Raw genomic sequence first — 21,990 nt, 5'->3', positions numbered from 1 at the left:
ACAATGTCATTTATTTAATGAAGCTACTAGATAATTTATACACTTAGGTAACATATTCCATTTTTTCCAAATGGATTTGTCAATAAAATGAGAGACCTCTAGATGGAGTCTGGGCCCCTCTGGAGGGTCCGCCTCTGACCTCCAGGGTTATGGTCTTTCCCTGATTTATGCCTTAGGGTCCTATTCCACGGGCCGAGGAGGGCCCGATCAACGATGTAAACGAGCGGCGATCTGCTAGATCGCAGCTCGTTTACTGGGCCTATTCCACGGCCCGATGATCGTTGAGCGAGAACTGCAAGGACATTGTTACCGATGTCCTTGCAGCATCATACATTACCTGTCAGGTCTTCTCCGCGCTGTCTTCATCCCCAGGTCCCGCGCGCTCTATCTTCAGAATGGCCGGTCAGCTGACCGGCCAAACTCAGCCAATCACAGGCCGCGGCGGTCCCGGCCTGTGATTGGCTGAGCGCTCCGTCAGCTGACCGGCCATTCTGAAGTTAGAGCGCGCAGGACCCGGGGATGAAGACAGCGCGGAGAAGACCTGACAGGTAATGTATGATGCTGCAGTCTGTCAAATCGTCGGTCGCCCGCCGTTCACCGCTATTCAACCGTAGCGATGCACGGTGGGGGAACGATGATTTTAGGTCTAGCCCTAAATGAACGATCAGCCGATGACACGATAATCGGCTGATCATTCTCTCTTTTTCACCAAACGATAATCGACCGAATCGGGCCAAATGGGGCCGATCCGGCCGATTATCGTTACTGTGGAATAGGGCCCTTAGACTGATACAAAGTATTGACAGGTGTAGTGAGGGAGCACTCAGGCCAGATAAAATACTGGATTAGATTTCTACGGATAATGGCATTGGAGACTGCAATAGATTTTACAGATATATTGTAATCTGTTAAATTCAATTAGATTAATGCTATTTGTATTGGCCTGTATGAATTCAAGGGTTTCTCTGGTTTTGACCTCTGTGTGTACTGTAGGACTCCGCAGGTCTGTGCATTATATAGACAGTCCATAAGAAACACTTGAGCACCTCTGCTACGTGTGTCCAAATATTATTTCCCTCTGCCCTGCGTAGATCTCAAGAATACAACATATTATACAGTAGGTGCACACCAATACACTGCCATTTTTAGTCATGCACTTATCACTTTTTCCCCTCTGGGGTGGGGGCACAAGTGAATAGCTGTCACTAATGGAATGTAGAAGCCTTATATACCATCTAATATACTGCTGTGATTTATGCATATCATAGATGTGTATATATAGACACTCATAATTATCAGAAGACGCTGAGTGTAACATTAGGTCAGTGATGGAGAATGAAGTGGACACATATAGAGGGTGTTGTCTTGAAATCATCCAATTCCAAGTGTTTCTACTAAGCACTGGAAACATTTAATATGGGTTTCCAAAGTATTGGTGTTGTAACTAGAAACCATGGGGCCCAATAACAGAATGGCTACTCTCTACCCTGGTCACCTTCAGTAGTGAGCAAGCTTGGGTTATAGGAAAAGCTCATAGCTACTTGGGGCTCCACTCCAGTAATGAGCCCCCATATTTGCTTCTATGCCCCTGAATGTGCAGTATTGGACAGCTAAAAAGCCTAAAAAGATTACAAATACATACAAGTGACATCCTAGGTTTGATACACACCTTCTTTTGATATTCTCCAACTAGTATATACAGTAGATGTAGGAGATATGGTGTAGACATACTGAGATATAGATTCACTCCTGACTTCTGAGACATAAGGGGGTGATTGTAAGTCCTAATCATAATGTGCAATGCTGCAGCGACATTGTACAGCTATTGGAGAAGATCACATGCAGGAGTGGATTCGCCCATCCCCTCATATCTTGGAAGAAATACTTTTAAAACATGGGGAAAGTGGAGATAAACATTTAGGACCTTTAAAAAGGAGAACTCGGCCAAATGTAAAAAAACAGGGAGGTGGGAACATAATAATATAATAATGACATTCTACTTGCCCATCCCTGAGCCCCTGGAGCACCACCGCTCACTGTCACCCTGGTATCCAGTTTCATCACGACTAGGCAGGAACTATTAACTCAGCCAATCAGTAACTGCAGAGATAACCTGCCTCAGTCACCGATTGGCTGAGCAGGCATTTCTGAGCCAGGTTGTGATGCCACAGGATCGGGAGATACAGGAGACTGTAAGCAGTGGTGCTTTGCCTGGCTGCAGGGGCATGGGAAAGCATAACTTCATTATTATGTTCCCACATACCCCTGCCCTCCATTTTTTTGTGTTTTTTTTTTTAAACATTTGGACAGAATTTTTCTTAAAATGCCAAATATTATAGGAAGCCGAATGTGGACAAGGCGCATGTATAACTATAACTTCAACTGTAATGCAAACTTGGGACTTGTATATACAAGGGGGAGATTTATCAAACTGGTTGCCCCTAGCAACCAATAAGATTCCACCTTTCATTTTTCAAAGAATCTGTGAGGAATGAAAAGTGGAATCTGATTGGTTGCTAGGGGCAACTAAGACAATTCTACTTTACACCAGTTTGAAGATAACCAGATACATACCCGTCATAACCAGATACATACCCGTCATAACTCTGCAATAGATTCACACTTGGAATTTGTACTCATGGGTTAGTGTTTGGGGAGAAGGACCGAGGTGGACAGGAGAAAACACGAGGACACATTCAGGAAGTTTTCAAGCACAAAATGTTTATTTTGTATTATTGTACAATATTGAGGCATTGGTGCCACTGACTGTGTCAGCATACAGGAGAGGAGGGCAGTTTATACAATCAGGCAAGAGCGACTTGGAAGGTAAGATTCAGTGCAAGCATAGGGAAAAGAGTGCAGTACATACTTCCCATGTTTGCTCATGAAGCACAGACATGAATCTAAAAACAAATTCAAGATGGTGAAGAGAACAGAAATCTCTTCCTATCTTAAAAGGATCTCGCCCTGCAGAATGGTCAATATAAAATTCAATTCCAACAGAATTGATGAGTTTACAGTCAGGGATTACCAACAAAAAAAAAATGGAGACATTTACAATGGTTGAAGACTTGGGGAGATACATTTCACAGCTTGACAGAATGAGGCACCAAGGCCTCCAACGGAGAACCCAAAATATCATGAAGGAGAAATGTATCCGGTTATCCTGTCTGACTACCTGTTTTAGGGATTCAGGGGTTAACCACTCACTGTATTAGTGAGCAAGTTGCAGCGATACCAACAACCAGTATGAAAGCCACCAAGTACATTCGTAGTCACACAGGGTTTAGTATGGTGCATTACTAGTAGTACTGGTGGCAGTGACCATCCCTGACCTAAACAGAACAAAGGATTCATCTTCACAGCTGGACCTACCTAGATCTAGCAGCCAATCAATATAAGCTGCCCAATATATAGATTATTCACTATATCAACTGCAGAGTCTATGCAAAGTATCTGGTCAGTGAAGTATTGCTGATGCCACATATTATGAATCTGAAAAAGAAACCTTAAAAAAAAAAAAAAAAAAAAAAAAAAAAAAAAAAAACACCCAAAAAGATCATTTACTCCAGGCTAATGAATCCCAGAGATTGATTGTTCTCATTTGGAATAGTTCTGAAAATCAAGCTATAATAAATTGTTGGTGAAAGCCTCAATCTTATAAGAAAAAAGGGAGTATGGTGAAAAGTGAGCAAAACCGTGAACTCCATTGACAACAAGGGCAACAATTTTATTTGACTTCTCTACGACAAAAAAAAATTCCTCTATTTGTTCATATGGAAAGGACATAAAGCAATAATTTTCATCAGCTCTGTGTGTGCTAATACTGATAAGATGTGAGTGTGTGCAATGACTAAAGTGCAAAGTAAATCATAGTAAACTAAAAGTAATAAAAATAAAAATAGGCATATTCCCAAGGTTTTTAGCCAAGCTTAAGATCATTGAAGCTTGACATATACCACACAAAGATGCATCAGTAACCAGGCACTGCAATGAATAGACCGATGTCTGAAATGTATACCAGCGTTAATGAAGCATGAGCAACAAAAATTAAATTTTTTGGTTTCTGGGTAAGTTAATAGAACTTATTTATGGAAATTGCAAGTCTATTCACAATATGGTGACCAAATACCATAGAAAAATATCTATGAATTATCGCCTTAACCACTAAAAAGGTTTCATTTTGATAGATTCTAGTAACCTTGAGAATCTGCCTAAAAAAAACAAAAAAAAAATTAAAATTCAAGTAAACTATTAAAATAATAAACAATAGTGGGAGATGCAGTCTTCCAATGACAGTAGCTCAGTTTGTATCTGAAAACAGATTTTATTATGCAAATGTAAAGTAATATATTGATTTTCGTAGATTAAAATAAAAAGCCGGCGCTTACGCTTTTTATAGGTTTAAATTAAAACTAAAAATATATATATTTATTATAATTTATGAGGTTTGGAGAGAGGGTACTGATATATAAAAACAACATCCATCTTCCACAGGTAAGGCAAAAAGGGGGTGGGGGGGGAAGTGCCGTATGTATGGTTGGTATGTGCTGTAAAAGGAAAAAAAAACAAAAAAAAAACTGTAAATGGTGGATGACCAAAAAAAAAAAAAAAAAAATCTAGCATTGTTCTCTCAAATTTTTACACACAGGTTTCCCAGGTAAACTGGAAATTACTCAAGGCACTAAACCTCCCTTAATTTTTTTTTTAGTTCAAGTACTATACATTTCAGAATGTGTAAAATTATAAAAAAACAGAATGTAGACCAAGCAGTAAGGGCTATGAGACACTACGCGCATGACTTTCACAGTGATTGGGGAATGCAGAGTATGGTTGTGTGCAGGTAGGTAGATGTGGGTTTGGCCAGGATTTGCAGTCATACCATACTCCTCATCCATTTTACAGTGCTGACAAGGGCTGCTACTAACCACTCAACTTTACCCAGCACCGCTGGGGTGGGACATGAGAACACACAAGGCGTGGGCAGGCTCAGACAATTAAAATATGGACTTTCATACAAAGGAAGGCCTCAAAGCTACGTGATCCTCATGTTGGAATGAGACTGCTTCATGGTGGGCTGTGGCAAGGACATTGGGAATATCTGCATGCTGGCAGACTGAGTGATCAGCTGACTTCCTGCCATTGTGGGCATTGTGGCTCCAGCCCATTGTACGCCATACATTGGTGTTGGGAAAACCCCTGCATACTGGCAAAAGGGCATCATGTAAGGTGGTAATATACCAGACTGTGATGCTCCAGAAAGGGCTGCTGGAATGGAGGATGACATCAGTCCCATGGGGGCCGGACAAGTCAGCGGAGTTTTGTACTTTGCCGTTTCTGATAAATCTTGACTTGCCTGAGGAGAGAATAAACATGTCATAGCTGGAGAATTATATTTCAAGGACAATACAGATATTTAGGTTCTTTGTGGGGTTTTTTAAGGGCCCAGGTTATACCTTAGAACTTAAAGGGGTACTCCAGTAGGGGGGCTATTTTGGGATCTGTCAGGGGAGGACGTGGCTCCCTCCCCGTATCCAGCGGCAGGTCCTGTATCGCGGCGCTCCAGTCCCCGGCCGCTTCCTGGTGTCTGACGCGGGCTCGAGACGTGACGGATCCCGCCTCTGTCACTGACTGGCTGAGCGGACTTGAGACGTCACATCTCAAGCCCACGTCAGACACCAAGAAGCGGCCGGGAATCGGAGCGCTGCGATACGGTACCCGCCACTGGATCTGGGGAGGTGAGTGGACGTCTTTTCTCTCAGCCACCTCCTCCCCGGCCAGATCCCAAAATAGCCCCCCCGCTGGAGTACCACTTCCATTCTATATTTTATTGTGTAACAATATAAAAGAAAGTTCAGATAAGGGGAAGACATCCCTCTTTATCCATGGACCATTAACTCTAAAAGATTTGTATATGGCATTAACTGGTGCTTAATGTTACTGTCATTAGTAGACATGTTTGACAAGTTGTACAGACATGTAAAAGAATAAAAAAATAAAATAAAATAATACTGTCTTTTTCACTTTCATTGGACACGATGAGCAAAATCATTGTACAAACATTGCTGGACTTTTTAGGGTAAAGTTATTTCTCAATTAAAATCAGGAACTATGCCTTGCACCATTGCTCTATTAATCCTCCTGGAAATGTATGAATAAGTTGACCGGTTGTTACCATTCTATTGGTCAATGGAGTATCCCTTTACACTCTGATGCAGTCCAAGTCAGTAATGGCAATTGTGTAAGGTTCCTTTTACATTAAAAGATTGGTCAGCCATGGGAGAGAACGCCACTCATTTGCAGTGCAGTGCCAGGTTGCATAATTTATTGTTGTATTGCTTGTACAGCCATGTAACCTGACAGCAGAGATGGGTATCGATCCGTGCAGTGCATACTTACCTTCTCCCTTCTTACCTCCTGCATCTTGCTCTTCCGTTCTGCTCCACCTCCTCTGGCAATCAATTATTCTAGAGGAGACGGCCTGAAAATACAGCAGGGTCCAGAGAACGGGAGAGCCAGATGCCGGATCACAAGCAACGCTGATGGTAAGTATGCAATGCTTGTGATCTGGAAACTGACAGCACAGATATATGCATATCACTGCTGTCAGTTTCCCTTTATCAACCGCACATCCCCTGTTTACAAAGTAAGGTGTGCAAACAATAATGATACATTTTGAAGTCTGCTCTAAAGACATGATATTCCGAGGATTGGGCCTTTGCCTCGTCTTTAGCTGATCACTGTCAATTTTACATCGGCTGTATATTGGCTAAAAAAAGCGTTTCTAGCAACTATCCTGGCCGATAATTGGCCCGTGTAACTGTAGGAACAAGCAAGCCAAGTGCCACACAGGATAATTTCTTTAACACAGGTTAAAGTGTGGATTCCTCTCATTGGGAATAACTGAAAAAGATCATAGTGTACAGTTCTAAGACAAGAACTCCACAATTTAGGTTATGTTGGTAAAATCTTTTGTTGCCCATGAAATATCAGGAGAGGTAACAGATACTTATTAGGAGGTTACATAATTCTACCTTAATTTTCCAGAAATTAGTAAAATTCTAAAATTAAAACCGCAGTCTTCTAGAACCTTCTAAGACAAATCTGGCTGGGCTAACACACTGGGCTTGGCTTGGGGGGTGGCTTTAAAGGAGAAGTCCCATGAACACTAAAATAAGCAGGGTCCCATTAACTATAGCCAGGGTCCTGCAGCTCTGCTAGTTGCAAAGTCATGTCTCCGGCTCAGTGATTTACCACTCAAGCCAATCAGTAACTGGGGCAGGACGCCGCCCCAATCACTGACTGGCTAAGTGGGCAATCGCCCAGCCGAGCCATGACAAGATGACAGCTGGATGCTGTAAACAGGACCCAGGAGCGGCAAAATGGAGGCCCGACAATAGTTCATTTGTTCATTATGTTGTTGTCTCACCCCCCATTGCTTGCCAGTTTTGTTTGTTAGACTTCCTCTTTAAATAAAAAAAAAAATAATAAAAAAAATAAATATATATTATATATATATACCATTTTAAATTAATAAAAATGTCCAGAAAAAAAAGGTATGAAAACCAGAACAAGGACTTACTGAACTTGAGTCATCATTGACAGGTGTAGGCTTGTGCTCCAGGTCCAGCCGTTGTTGGTACTGCTTCAGTTGATTTAAGGTTGGCTTGAATTGTGCTGCCCCAACAGTTTTGCTTGCCCATTCATCCACAAGCTTGTGAAGGTCTTCCGTGAATGTTCCCTTTTTGTTGTTACTATTGTTAGACTGAGCCTGGATTTGTGGAGCAGCCACAGGAGGGACAGACGACTGCTCGGGGCCTACAGCAAGACTGCTGGTTGAGGATCCTGCACAAAGAGTACAGCTCAAATCACTACAGTCTTACACCTTATTATCAAACACTTCCATTTTGTCTTATGTATTCTCATTCTGGCAAGAATCCATATCTAGAAGCGTAACATACTACTTTGGTATTAAGATTGGCACTCCTAAAGCAAGGCCCAACAGCCCCTCCGTCATTCTTCTAAAAACAAATGGGATCATACAAGGAAAAGAAAATTAGGCACTGTGAAAAAATAAAATGCAAAAATCATTTACATACAGGCTGTGGTAGGGGTGGAGGGTCAGCACTGAACACTCACACATATGGCTGTACTATGGCTCTAAGAGATCTCATAGAGGTGCACTGGAGCAAAATCTGTGGCATGTGCCACTGGATGCCATATGTACGGTTATTCAGCCCCAGCACCCAATGGGGAGTGTATGAGGGTCCAGTTTCAAAAGATGCAGACATAACTGTAATGGCCAATGTGCCACGGCAAACTTTTTTTTTTTTTTTTTTTAAAGGTTGAAACTGTCCATTTTTATCAACTTACAATAATGTGTATGGGCTTCTTAAACAGGATTGCCACCCTCTATCTAGTATCATCTGTATGAGTACGGGTAAAGCATGGGACAGCCACTTAATAGAATGGGGCAGTCGCCTTATTAGATTACCATGGCCCCATTATGCAGCGTTCTGAAGCTCTGCATGTGAACTTCACATCACACAGCCTTCTTTATAGAATTATGGACAAGATCGCTGCAGGGGCGGCACGGACAGGCAGCGATCAAAGTGGTGGAGCTTCAGAAGGCTGCATAATGGTGCAATGGTAATGTAGCACTGTAGCTCCAGGAGGGTGGCCAACCCCATTAAGAATCCAAAAGGGGTAATACTGGTTCTTGTTGGACACACCATCCTTTCATAGTGCCCAATACTTTTTAGCAAATATGGAAATGCTCAGTTCAACCAGAAGGAGAATACAGAGACCACACAACAGTCAAGAAACTGATCACATTACATAAGAAGAGCGCAAACACAATGGGTACATGCATGCAGATAATCACAACAGAGTTCACAGCCCGAATGTGTGGATTATCCGAGAAATACCTGATCATATGTCTAAGGCACAATGCTCAGAACAACTATTCTCCTGCAGTAAGTAAGCAAGCTAGCAACATGAGTATTATATGTCCATGCTATGAGGGGAGGATGAAGCCAAGAAACAAGAAAAAGAAAAACAGGATAGTTACTACTGCTGTGCTCTTTGCCTAGACATAGCCGTTTCAGAGTGGACCCTACGAGGCAAAACAGTACAAGACAGACGGTTAGGAACAACTAAATAGGCAACAGGTTGGAAAGACAGACAGGTTGTATGCAGTTTTTACATTTTTTTGTTGGGCAAGGAGAGGCAGGCAAAAACACAACGGCAAGTCACGAAAGACAATACAAAACAAACACATCTGTGCAGCCAGCCCCTGTGCAGCCAAAGTAGAGAAGAGCATACAAAATCATCAACAGCAGACAAGGAATTCCATTCAGGTAACATAAGAAAAAACTGTTTCACGTATACAGTCTCCTCCGAGTGACAGCATTTGTAATGCAAGTGGTGAAACGTTGTAGGCCATGATCAAAATGATTTAAAAGGGTTTTCCACAAAGGACTTTATCCCCATATACACTAAACAGGTGATAGATGTCTGATTCTTGGGTCCCCATGATCCCTAGAATAGTGGTCCTGAGCATCAATAGAGTGGTGGTCACAGAAGAGCTCAGCCACTCTACTAAGAGTCTATGGAACTGGTTACATAATAAAATAATCTGAAAACCTTGCAGTTTTTAGTCTAGCCACTAGGCCTAATATTAAGCCGAGACTTTCTGTTCTGTACAGATCAATTTTAAACAGTGTCATCACATACAAAAGTACAGTGATAGGTGACATCAATAGATAATAGAATAGCTAAAGCTCACTGCTCAAGCCTCCCCCCTCTGCACAGGTCACAGAGCATGCCAAAAAATGCTCCTCTTCTAGTCAGTAGGGTCTGGGCCTGTCTACTTTATTTGTTTATAGGGCTTTCTGGAAAGGATTTCTCTAAATGCAGTTAAAAACAACTCAGGCAAGATGGCTGCACTAAAGATGATAGAAAAAAGTCTACACAACAAATTCACTGCAAGTGGTGGGAAAAGATGCTTTATGACTTCTAAAAGTGTCAAAAGTATCCCAAATGAGCAGCAATGGACTCACTGTAATACACTGTATCTATAGTCACCCAATAAACTCACCCAAAAATTAAACAGCCAGGAGAATGTGAAGTCCTATAAAAAGCTGGAGAATCAATCTCCAATTTGCAGGGCATTGGTCCCCAACCAGTGGCTCATGAGTCCCATTTGGCTTTATATTTGGCAGTCCACCACAGAGATCCTCAGTTATGACTAAATGCACTGGGAATTTACATGACTGCGGACATCGCTCATCCACTAAGCAAATCCAGTATGTATAGTATAATGTTAGTGTCAAACTTTAAACAGCAAATATATGCAAATTCGTGATTTATGGTTCCTGAGTTTAATGTGGGGCTCCTGACCATCACTTACAGATGAATGTGGCTTACAAAATGTAGAAAGGTTCGTGGATCTCTGATGTTTAGCATCTACTAAAAGTGTCTTTCAGTAATAGACAGTAATTCAGTGATTTTGAATCCCCCCAACAGAACATATAGTTGTGCCTAGGTTATTTGAATGAAGTACCGGACACTGTTACATGCATAGAAATATCACTGTTTTTGATACAACAGTTAAAGGGGTGGGACCTCTTTTTTGGCAATGCCGGGGAAGAGGTGGGTGAAAAAAATGACATCAACCTACCTTCCTGGCTCCAGCTCTGCTGCCGACATTGCGCTGCTCCAGTCCCTCGATGTGCAGGCCAATTCCTGTCCTTGAGATGTGACATTGCATGACCGCTCAGTTATTCAGTGGCTGTAGAGGTGTCCCACCTCTGCCACATCACGTTACAAGACCAGAAAGTGGCCGCACACCTGGGAACTGAAGCAGTGGAATGCAGACAGCAGCGGTGGAGCCAGGAAGGTAAGTGTATGCAATTGTTTTTATCCATCCCATCCCCGGCAATGCTAAAAAAAAAAAAAAAAAGGGGTCCCGGATGGAACACCCCTTGAAAGCCCCCAGTGATCACATTGGAAGGGTCTACTTTTGAAACCCCCCCTTTACTGTTATCTTGCTTAATCCATCTAAATCCAAGCTTAGTTAAATGTATGGACTGATGTTACCCATCACACTATGCTACCTTAAAGGGGTTTTCATCCCTCCAAATTTTAAAGGGAGACTATCAGCAGGTTTGTCCATACGAACCTGTTGATACGTACATGTAGCTGCAGAGTTGCCGATTCCGGCGCAGGTCATCTTATTTTCCTCCGTATTTCAGTATTTTGTTTGGTGCACTGGGGGATTCCCGGCTCCTCAGTACACAGTCTCACCCGCCCAATGGCTTGTATGTGGCCTTGTACTTATACATATCAATAAGTAGTCACATCTCTCTGCTCTCACCAGATCTCACACATGCACAGTAACAGCAGCCCGGCGCTATACATGGGGCTGATCAGGCAAGATCTGGTAAAAGCAGAGAGATGTAACTACATATGCATATATCGATATGTATAAGTACGAGGCAATATACAAGCCATCGGGCAGGTGAGACAGTGTACTGAGGGGCCAGGAATACCCTCAGTGCACCAAACAGGCAAATTTGTACATTTGCTTTGATTAAAATACTTAACAAAAAACAGCGCAACAGAGAAAAATAAGAAGACAAGTACTTGAAGCTGCAGAGAAGCCAACTCCAGCGCTGATCAGCACAAACCTGCTGATAGTTTCCGTTTATAGCATATGGTTTCTCGGTTCTCTGGATAGTGTACATCCTCTAATGGGCTTCATATTTCTCTGTACAGGACACTCTAGCCAGGAATTCAGCCAACACTATCTCTCTCCTACTATGCTTAGTGGGAGGCAGATAGAGTTTAGTGAATTCCTAGCTAGAATGTCCCGTACAAGGAAACAGGATGTCTGTTACAGAATGTATATCAAACAGGACATTGGGCTGAAAATAGAGCAAACCAGAAAGCATGAAAAACTAAAGAAAGGTAGTAAAATATATTTGCCAGCAGTCAGCCTGAAAAACAAGCAAATGCTTGTTCGTTGGCTGACTGCAACTTCAAATAAAATTACCACTATCAGCCACACACCACCCTGTGTAAGCTGGGGGCACAAAGCTGAGTGTAGTATCATTTAAACTAAATGAATCACTAAGTATAAGTACTAAATACAAGGAAGAAAATAAAGCAACCAGAAGTTATAGATAAAATATTCAAGGATAGTAGAGTGGGTATTCTGTCAAAACTGCTACAAAAAAGGGAAAAGGCAATCAGTCCCTCAATCCCTAATTTTCTAGAGACTCTTTGGAAAATAAGATAAGGAACCTGAACTTACACATGGCAGTATTTTGGTAGTTTTCTTTGCCAAAACTAGAAGTGGATCCAGCAGGAAAGAGAAGTACAAGTCCTCCCTTTATATTGTCCATCCCATTCGAATCCACTTCTGGCCTTGGCACAAAAACTGCAATGCAAAAACTGCAAAAAAAAGTGTGAGCCCAGCCTCAATGCAATGAATGTTTTATTATTATTATTATTATTTTTATTATTATTATAAACACTTGGGAATCTTTGTTTTCCAAAAAAATGACTAAACAAAAATGAATATTAGTAATGAAATTTAATAAAAAATATTAATTGACATGTGAAGCATATGATAACCACGAAGTGCTAGCAGTTATATAAACTCAATCATCTGTATTTTCATGGCTTGCTACAGCTGCTAATCACTATGCCTTAAAGCGTTATTGTCATTAAAAAAAAAAAAAAAAAACACACACACACAAAAAAATATATATACAGGTCTACGAAGCCAGTCTCCGGCAATGAGATGTATTGAATGCCAAACAGGGACTGAAGCACAGGGACTGATATATGCTTCTCCTGGTTACATCTAGAAACCGCAAAGGTGTGTTTGACATGAAATTAATTTTTTTTTTTTTTAAATGACAGTAACACTTTACCTAGCCATACACATACACACAAGTAAGCTGCGGTGATCACTAGGGGTGGCCCAATAGCTTGGTGTGCAAGTGTTGGGGGAGATAGGGGGGGAGCTACTGCCAGATTTAGGCAGCATGAACACGTCCATCATATACGGTCTGCAAGTTGACCGTATACCACGACGGACTGCACTCTTGAACTCTTATGGAACTCTCCAAACAGTTAAAGCTCTTTGCTCCTGTATTGACACAGCCGTTTTGGAGCTCCCGGTATCATAATAAATTATGATGCTGAGAGTTCCATAAGAGGACCCTATATCATAGACGTGTGCATGCCACCTTACTCTAGTGGCGGCACATCTCCTCACCATGCCCAATTCTTCTCTTCCCCGACATCCAATGTTAGGGTCATTCATGAGCCCCATACACATCAATGGTACCACTAAAATCAGCTCATCTAATGTGTACAGCCAGCCTTACAAAGACTTGTCAATTAATCTGGGACAAGTCCTCTCTCCCTTCCTTGGTCTTGAGGCCACAGGAAGCCATAACCATTTACAAAGGAAATCCAAAAACATCACATCTAAAAATAAAGAACATATCAAACACAGGGATATACACACTGTTGCCTGGCTGCGCAGACTGCGCACTCCTGCCCACATGCTTTTGCTGCCCAGACATTAGGTAAAAGCTGCGCACACAAAAGCATTCAAATAATAAATGGGGAAACAAAAATGGCAGCATCTACAGGTCACAAAGGAAGAGATGCTGCCAGTTTTGGACAATGATACTCAACCTATGGCAAAGGAACCGTGGCCAAATCTTCCCCCTAATTATGTGATTTTTTTAAAATTTTATAGGGTTTCTTTAGAAGATCTGCTACTTGGGTTTTAGTTATAAGAAAGACTGTCAGCTTTTTCTAGATTTTCATAAGACCTACTTTAGACAAAGGTTGGGTACCACAGCCGGAAGAATGGATGAGCTGTCAGAGGAAAAGGTGGCCAAGGGGGGGAAATCAGTAAAAGAAAAAAGAGGACGGGAAGAGATGAGGCGCATTAAATAGAAAAGAACAAATACAAACAGATGGATAAAGACACAGGTCCACTGAGGAATCGGGTACGAGGTTTGCTACTAGACTTATAGGTCACTCTCTCAGACGTTTGGTGGTAAACCGTCCAGCCTGCAAATGAATATAGAGGGAAGAAAACAGAGAGACTGGTAAACTATGATTAGCTATGGACGTGCGGCCAGAAATCAAAGCAGCTTTGTCATACAAGAGAACTTTTTGTTTTGTTTTTTACTACCAAACAAGGAGGTTGGTTGTTGCATCAAGGAATAACACATACAAGTGCTACAATATCTGGGGACAATCATTTTGTGGCGTCATTTCTACATTAAAGAGCTGTCCTTTTAAACTTGCAATGAACACTTCCCAGTACATATAGTATGATGGTTATTAGGGTAATCTGGCAGATGGGTAGGAAGTTAAAATTGAAGTATGAATGCTCGGCTCAGGGGGTAGAAGCCCGATTCACTTCTCTTCAGCCTCATATTCCTACTAAACCTGAAAACGCACCATCAGTCAATCACACGCTCCCAGCCTAATCCATTCCCCGAGTTTTTTAAATAAAGTTCCAGCCCATCTGACTATTTAGGGATAATCAACCAAATAGTAAAATCCCTAAATCTCTGGAATGGGTTGGTGTAGTAACAGCACTGGAATTAGTGTACCGGAGGAAGGTTGTTTCATACTGACCATAGGCTGGGCTCACATACATCAGGCGGTCCGGCTCCCTCCTTTTACCAAAAACTAAAGGTGCCACAACTGATGGTAAGAATGCATCAGTTGTCATCATATAGAACAAAAAATTGGCAGAGCGCCTCATAGAGGAACACCATATGGATAAGATGAAAACATATCAATAGTACGGCTCAGGCTCACCTAAATGGGTTGTGCTAAGTCACAACCACTATATAGCGCAGACTGATAGCATAAGTATTATTGCTTCCAGTGGCCGCAGCAAGGAGTGATCCAGACCGTACCACCACAAGACCTGATTCTCACACCCAGCTGTGCAAGGGACTCACAGCTCTCCCAGCATCATGTGCCAATATGTATCCGGGAGAGCAGCAAGTGTTTACATGTTTGTGGGACTTTACTGATACTAATTTTAATATAGAGTGTGGCTGTATCAGTAAAGTGCCGCAAACATTCAAACACTTGCAGCTCTCCTGGCATCGTATTGATACATGATGCCGGGAGAGCTGCAAACAAACCACTCCGTAACCTGCATGAATTACGGAGCGTTAGAATGAGACCTAAGTGTGTGGAATAGCAGAAGAAATTCAAATGGAGGTGAAAATGGATTCTTTGCACAGACTATATATACCCAAATGTTTTATTAATCCACTGTTAACGCGTTTCAGGGCTTGATGCCCCCTTCAAACCGCAAGCATAGCATATACTTGTGGTTTGAAGGAGCATCAAGCCCCGAAATGAATTACCAGTGGATTAATAAAACATTTAGGTATATATAGTCTATTGTCATCCGACATCACAAATCCTATTTTTATTATTTTTTATTAACCATCAGTTGTAGGACACGATAGACGGAGGAAAGCAGCAAGATGCGTTCTTCCGTCCTACGTGTTTGCCAATCCAGTGTCCAGGTTCAAGCTCCAGACCACCTGATGTGTGTGAAGGGGGCTTTAGAGGATGGAGCAGTAGAAGGTAACACATAGTAACATAATGCCTCTTGCTTCCACCAAGTTAAAAAGAATTTTTTAACTAACAGTCATCATGTATGATTGCAGCTGCCCCCCCCCCCCCCCCCCCCAAGTTACTTATGTGAAAGAAACTGCAGTGTGTCAATGCCAGTCCATGGAGGAATGCCTTCTGGTAGGGGTCCTACAGCTAGTCCCGCAACTTACCGCGGGCAAGGGGAGAGGCAAGTTCGTAATCAATTCCCCCTTGGGGTAAAGGCAGGTATACATATATCAGGTGGTCCGGAATCCTTTTGATGACAACCGATGGCAAAAATGCATCAGCTGTACTAGCCTTTTTCCATTAATTATCAAGGCCAGATGACAAAACGCTGCAAGATGCGTTCCTCTGTCTGGCCTGTCCAACAATCCGGCGTCTCACTTGAAGCGCTAAATGCTTTAAACTGTCCCATTCAAATGAACGGGATCAGTTCAAAGATCCCTTCCCCCTGGAACTTTGCTACTGGGCCAGAGGGAAATGCTGTTGGATCACCGGATAAATGTAACACCCCCCCCCCCACACACACACACAGTATTCACTGATCAAACATTGTTGGCTTTCCAACAATGCCAATGTCCCCCATCATTGGAAGGAAATGCTGGGTGATTAGTGAACTAAGGTTTTGGTTTTTCATTTAAATAATATTTCATACCACTCAGCAAAGTGGTCAATAAAGATCCTGGCATGAGCTTTAGTACAGGCTTTATAAGGGCCGTAAAAACTGCGGAGGCACGCAAGGCATCGCATTGAATCAAGGTGACAGGATAAATTTCAAGTGGCTTGAACGGGCCCTTAAAAGTAGGGATGGTCCGAACAGAGTTCGGGTTCGTACGAACCCGAACCCTCGGTAATGATTCCCGATGTCTGCCCGCTCCGTGGAGTGGGCGGATCCAGCGGGAGGACAGCCTGGAAAACTGGGATACAGCCATAGCCATAGGCTGTATCCCAGTTTTCCAGGCGTTACTCCCGCTGGATCAGCCCGCTCCATGGAGCGGGCAGACAGCGGGAATCTACTGCCGAGCGTTCGGGTTCATACGAACCCGAACCTCGGCAGGTTCAGACCATCCCTACTTAAGGGAAAAGCAAGTCCTCCTCCCTATAACACAGGGAGAACCAGTATAGGATATGCACTATACAACAGAGATGAGGAGAGCAGTAAAAGGATGGGCCTAAATCCCAGTAATCCAATCTGGTGAGGGTATATGCATTTTTAAAAGGACAGGCTCATAAAGTAGACATGGTCAGTACAATTTAAGGGGTTCAGAAATAAGAATGTTCCATCTTTACCCGTTACATAACACATATCTAGTATTAGCAAAGTAAAGCAAGCTTGTGGTCCTCTCCTATGGATTCATAAAGTAAACCCGAATAGATTTCACGTACAGAGGATGAAGATGAGTGATCATTTTCACAGTATCTATCTTAAGCCAAGATATAAACCCTGCATTACAGCAGCAGCAAAGCCACGTGCAGTCTCAAAGCAACTCAGTCCCTTGTCGCCTCCTACACTTCAGCCTGAGATACTGCACTGACAATGAAACTAGCACAGAAGGAACAATCCGCAATGATAGATCACCTTGTCCGCCGCTGCCATGCATATCAACACCGTCCCGGACAACCCCAGAACAGATATTATCTGAGGACACCGTAACTTTCACTGAACAAGGCTGCTGGGTCTGAACAGCCCGACCCGGAGATGCTGTTAGGGAGGAACCTGCAAGACGGGTCTTTGGGTCCAGATGAGACTTCAATGGATCCTTGGAAGGAGATCCATTACACTCTGTGGTTATATCACCTGCAACAGAAATAAAAAAAATAGAAAGAAAACACCAGGGTTGCCAACCCAGAAAACTAGCGTTTACAGAAATTTACTGACAAAGTATTTTTATATTTTCAAAATACATAAAAATTAGAACCCTAGAGAATTAAACAAATTCACATATGATTGGTTTGGCTAATATTATGAAAAATCATTTTTTAAAAAAAATTTTTTTTTTAATTGTCAGTAAATTTGTTGATAGTTGGCAGTGGTGGTGTGGACACAGCCTAAAAAGCAACAACCGCATGCAGTTACACACTATATAGGTTAGAAAACCATACAACATACTTGTACCATTTTTCAGTTGCTGAACAAGAGGATTGAGCAGCTTCCCACTTTTCAGTTTGTTTTTGCTGATTCTCCGTCGGCGGCCACTTGGTGGCGCTGCATGAAGGAATCCCACATTAGGTGGGAGAGGTTTACCCAGTCTGATGTAAAGGGCTTCTATCTCTTTCCTTTGCTGCACTTGTAACTCAGAGATTTCTTTCATGTGCCTTAAGGGAAAAAAAAAAAATATGTGGAAAACATTATAATCAAAGTAACATGCCGGTAATTATACTGAATACAGCGAATACAGAGAGGAAGTATAGTCTGAGGTTTTACTATTGTACTGTAGTGATTTCAATACAAAACAAACAGTTTTATGTAAATCAGGTTATACGATCAAATAAAAAAAAAATCTGCAGTGTGTAAATACAAATTATGCATCAAATAATCTGATCAATAAGTTCTGTGGTTTGTTGTTCGTGATTAGGAAACAACGGCCGTTATTTCACAAATAATGGCCGTTGTTTGCACTATTACGCCCCGTTGTTAAAAAATACGGCCATGTTTTTACGTAGTGTGAACATAGCCTTAGAGTCATTGACCCGAAGCACAGATTTCTTTGTTCATACTATTTGTTTTATACTAAAACCTGTGGCTGTGGACACATTTGTAGACATTTTTGTATTGCATTGTGTGTATTTCATATTGAAACTTTGTGTCTTATATTAACTGAAGAATGTTTTTTTCTTACCAGTGACACAGACTCGCTCTAATCCATTCCAGTCTTGACTACTGCAACTCCCTACGAATCAGTCTTTCTTTCTCTAAGCTCTCCCCTCTCCAATTTATCTTTAACACAGCAGCCAGGCTCATCTTCCTTTCAGCCATTACACTCACACAGGGGCGTAACTAGGATTCACGGAGCCCTATAGCAAAAAACTGTAAGGGGCCCCCTTCCCCTACGCACAACATAAAGCCAATTGCTGCTTGCTCTGTCGGTCCACTGTTTTTAACTATAAGGGCCCATTAGGAGCAATTATGATTAAATACATAGGTTCAGGAACAGACTACCTTTTGCTTGACCCCTTATGTACTGCAGTGTGTAAGTGTTCAGAAGACAAATATATCTGCTTTACTGTTGGTGCACTGATAACCACTGACATCTGCACATTTTCCTACTTGATTGCAGCAGGCAGCCAGAAAAGGGGTCAGGGGCTATCAGTGCAGTGAAGCAGAGATCTCTTTGTCTTCTGCTTGTTAACCCTTTTTTGTGTCGCAGCATGTAAGTAAACATTGGTTCACTAACACACTGCAGTACATAAGGGGTTAAGCAGGAGGACACAGAGCGTCTCTTACCGTCTCCCCCAGCCCCCCCTGCTGCATGGGCCTATAGCAGCTGCCTACCCTGCCTTTATGGTAGCTACGCCACTGCACTCATGTCTCCTCCCTGTGCCAGTCACTGCACTAGTTAGCTATTAAATCCTGGATTCAGTTCAAACTCCTAACCCTCACCCATGAAGCTCTCCACAATTCTGCCCCTCTATACATCTCCTCCCTCATCTCCACCTATCATCCTTCGCGTGCTCTACATTCTGCTAATGATCTCACACTAACATCTTCCATAATCAGAACCTCTCACTCCCACTTCCAAGACTTCTCTCGTGCTGCACCAGTTCTCTGGAATGCTTTACCCAAAAACATCAGAAGCACTCATGCCTCTCATGTCACCCACAGTCCTCCTAGTCTGTAAACTCTTGTGAGCAGGTCTCTTCGGAATCTGATGGCGCTATACAAATAAAATTTATAATTATTGTTGGCTTTTTATGAGATGACAAAAAGGGGCAAAGTTTGGGGAAAAAAACAAAACAGTCCCACTGCATTCTAGGTTAAGCTTTAATGTTAGGCTATATTCACACGTTTGCAGTATGATGGGTGTGTGAATATAGCCTTAGGCTGCAGCATCCTGTGCTCAGTGTACAGTCACCTCAATACAGCACTTCTGGAGGGGACTTTAAAAAGCCCAGAAGCCCCTTTACTTTTAGGAGAGCAGAGGGGCTGCTGTAACCTGACAGGGAGCTGGTCCAACAGGATGAGCACTGAATGTATCTAGTAATTTGTGTACCATTGTAAGAAATACCTCTTGCTGATAACTGACCAAAAGGTTTTTATCAAATACAATGCAAGAAAGAGTCAGGGAAGTCCATTGCCCTAACTTAAAAAGGGGTCTGTCAGCAAATTTTGACAAAATGAGCTCCAGCCAAGTAAAAATACACCTAAAAAAGCACATACTAGCGCTGCAGTATCAGAAGAAATAGTGACTTATAGAACTGCCCTTTTAGGAACAGCACAGGTGTCCAGGAGGAGGGGCCAAGATGCTGAAGTGCCGCATATCACTTGCTTCCTCACTCCCCTTTCCCCTATTCAAGTAACATTCAGGGTTTGTGGTGGAAAGTAAGCCCTGTACATTAATCAAATAGGACGAGGAGATAAGGGGCACTTGAGCATCTTAACCTCACCTCCTGGACACTTGCACCGTATGGAGATGGCAATGTTGAAAGTCACCATTTCATCTGAGGCACTGGTATGTCACTTATCGGCAAACTTTCACAGGAGTGGACACAGATGAGTAAAGGAGGCCTTGGGTTGTCTGCAGCTCATTCCTTCAAAATAGATTGACAGACCCCTTTAACAGCTCTATATGATGCCCAGAGCTCAGGTGGGAGGCAGTGACCAGCTGCAGCAAGCATGCTACCCCCTCCCTCAGTGCTAAAAGGCCAGGCCCTGTAAATCAATCACGCAGTGCAGGGAGGGATGGGGGAGGGAGGAGACATGCATGCTGCGGCTTGGCTCTGCCTCCTCAATACTTGAGCTTTTAGCATGATATAGAGCTGACAGATTCCCTTTAAATAACCTTAATGCACCTAAATGTGGAAATTGAAGTGTTTTCAAGGTCAAGCCATTGATCCACTGAAATGGACAACAGAGTGCCAGGATCTCAAAGCAATAGATGAATAAAGGTTAATGAGCAATAACTAATAGGCACCTACTGAGCCTTTTCATGGATGTGCATGTTGGATTTGGAGCCCGCACATAATGGTTATGTTGCCAAGAGAAATGTTTCCTTGTTGTATTCCATCATTATACTGTTTCTCCCTCTCCTATCAGGATCTGAACTCATTTCTCAGATAGTAAGCATTACCCCTTTAGGCTTCTTTAGGGCTTGGGCTCACCGCTATGCTCTTTTTTGGTAGGTCTCCACCTGACAATTGCTTAGTGATTACAGACAGTACTACCATCATACTCTAGCATGGTTTGGCAGTGGATACCTTAGATTTCTGTCTGTCCATGGTATAGATATTATTTAAAGCGAATGTACCAGCAGGTACATCGCTTTAAGATCTTTACATCAATCGACTAGCGCTGGTGCGGGGATGTCTGTGCCAGAGTCCTTTTTTTTATCTGCACACGACACCGGTCTATTACTGTTAACTGTCCCGGCCTGAAGAACTGGAGGTGGTGCTGGTCTATTCCCACCTGCGCCCCAGTGTGACGCTTTATTGATGTATTGATGTATGTACATTGTGTTTGCTAGTTCAGCATTTCTGGTGGGAATTTCCCTTCAAACATCTACAGTTTAACATGCAAAAAAAAGAAGGAATTGTAGTTTAGCAACAGCTCAATGGCCACAGGTTGTGCTCTATATACCTGGTGTGGCCCAGTGTGCATGTTTTTCTTATGGAAAAGGGGAGTATGGTGCTTTAAAATAAGTAAAATAATAAAAATTATACATACACTACGCCCCTTGAGAAAGCGGAAGTACGCGAAACGTACGTCGGGATTAGCGACATCATTGCCATGGGTAAGCATGTTTCTGATTAAGGCTTAGAACCAATATAGGTCAGGTATATTTATGCCTAGGATGCCATGTGGGTATACTACATGTGTGATAATAGTGATCTTCATGCTTACTACTATGGATACATACTAATATAACTTATTAAGTACTGTGGCAATGAGTTCCTTTTTTCTACTGGATTATTCTTGCACTATATGTATACTTTTTGTAGATTTTAAATTATGCTAATAAAAGTGTTGAAATATTTTTAAACCATAGCCTTGTTGTGTATAAATGGTAGTATTTATGGGCTATCAGTGCTATTATAGTATGGACAAAAATACTAAGGGTTATGAATTCTGTTAGACGGAAACCGTAATATATT

At 42.2% G+C, this 21,990-nt stretch overlaps 1 protein-coding gene across 13 annotated transcripts in view; it reads right to left on the bottom strand.

Annotated features, from left to right (window-relative positions):
- Window positions 1-21,990, bottom strand: part of WNK2 (WNK lysine deficient protein kinase 2) — a 149,633-nt gene that overhangs the window by 1,154 nt on the left and 126,489 nt on the right. For 3 of the 13 annotated variants that reach the window (XM_069967045.1, XM_069967049.1, XM_069967046.1), the window contains 6 exons: window positions 17,792-17,997; window positions 17,261-17,479; window positions 14,002-14,100; window positions 9,071-9,115; window positions 7,588-7,845; window positions 4,601-5,356 (listed from right to left, as the gene is read on the bottom strand). In XM_069967045.1, coding sequence (XP_069823146.1) covers window positions 5,013-5,356; window positions 7,588-7,845; window positions 9,071-9,115; window positions 14,002-14,100; window positions 17,261-17,479; window positions 17,792-17,997 — 1,171 coding nt within the window. In that variant the 3' untranslated portion in view covers window positions 4,601-5,012. Of the gene's footprint in view, window positions 1-2,753; window positions 4,215-4,600; window positions 5,357-7,582; window positions 7,846-9,070; window positions 9,116-12,761; window positions 13,903-14,001; window positions 14,101-17,260; window positions 17,480-17,791; window positions 17,998-21,990 lie in introns of those variants that run through there. The other 10 variants (XM_069967050.1, XM_069967053.1, XM_069967054.1 and 7 more) reach the window with 10 other exon arrangements.

The sequence above is a fragment of the Dendropsophus ebraccatus genome, chromosome 4 (genome assembly GCF_027789765.1).
Source record: "Dendropsophus ebraccatus isolate aDenEbr1 chromosome 4, aDenEbr1.pat, whole genome shotgun sequence".
Taxonomy (NCBI): Eukaryota; Metazoa; Chordata; class Amphibia; order Anura; family Hylidae; genus Dendropsophus; species Dendropsophus ebraccatus.
Note: the sequence above shows the minus strand (reverse complement) of the source record. Positions and strands in the feature narration are given on the sequence as shown.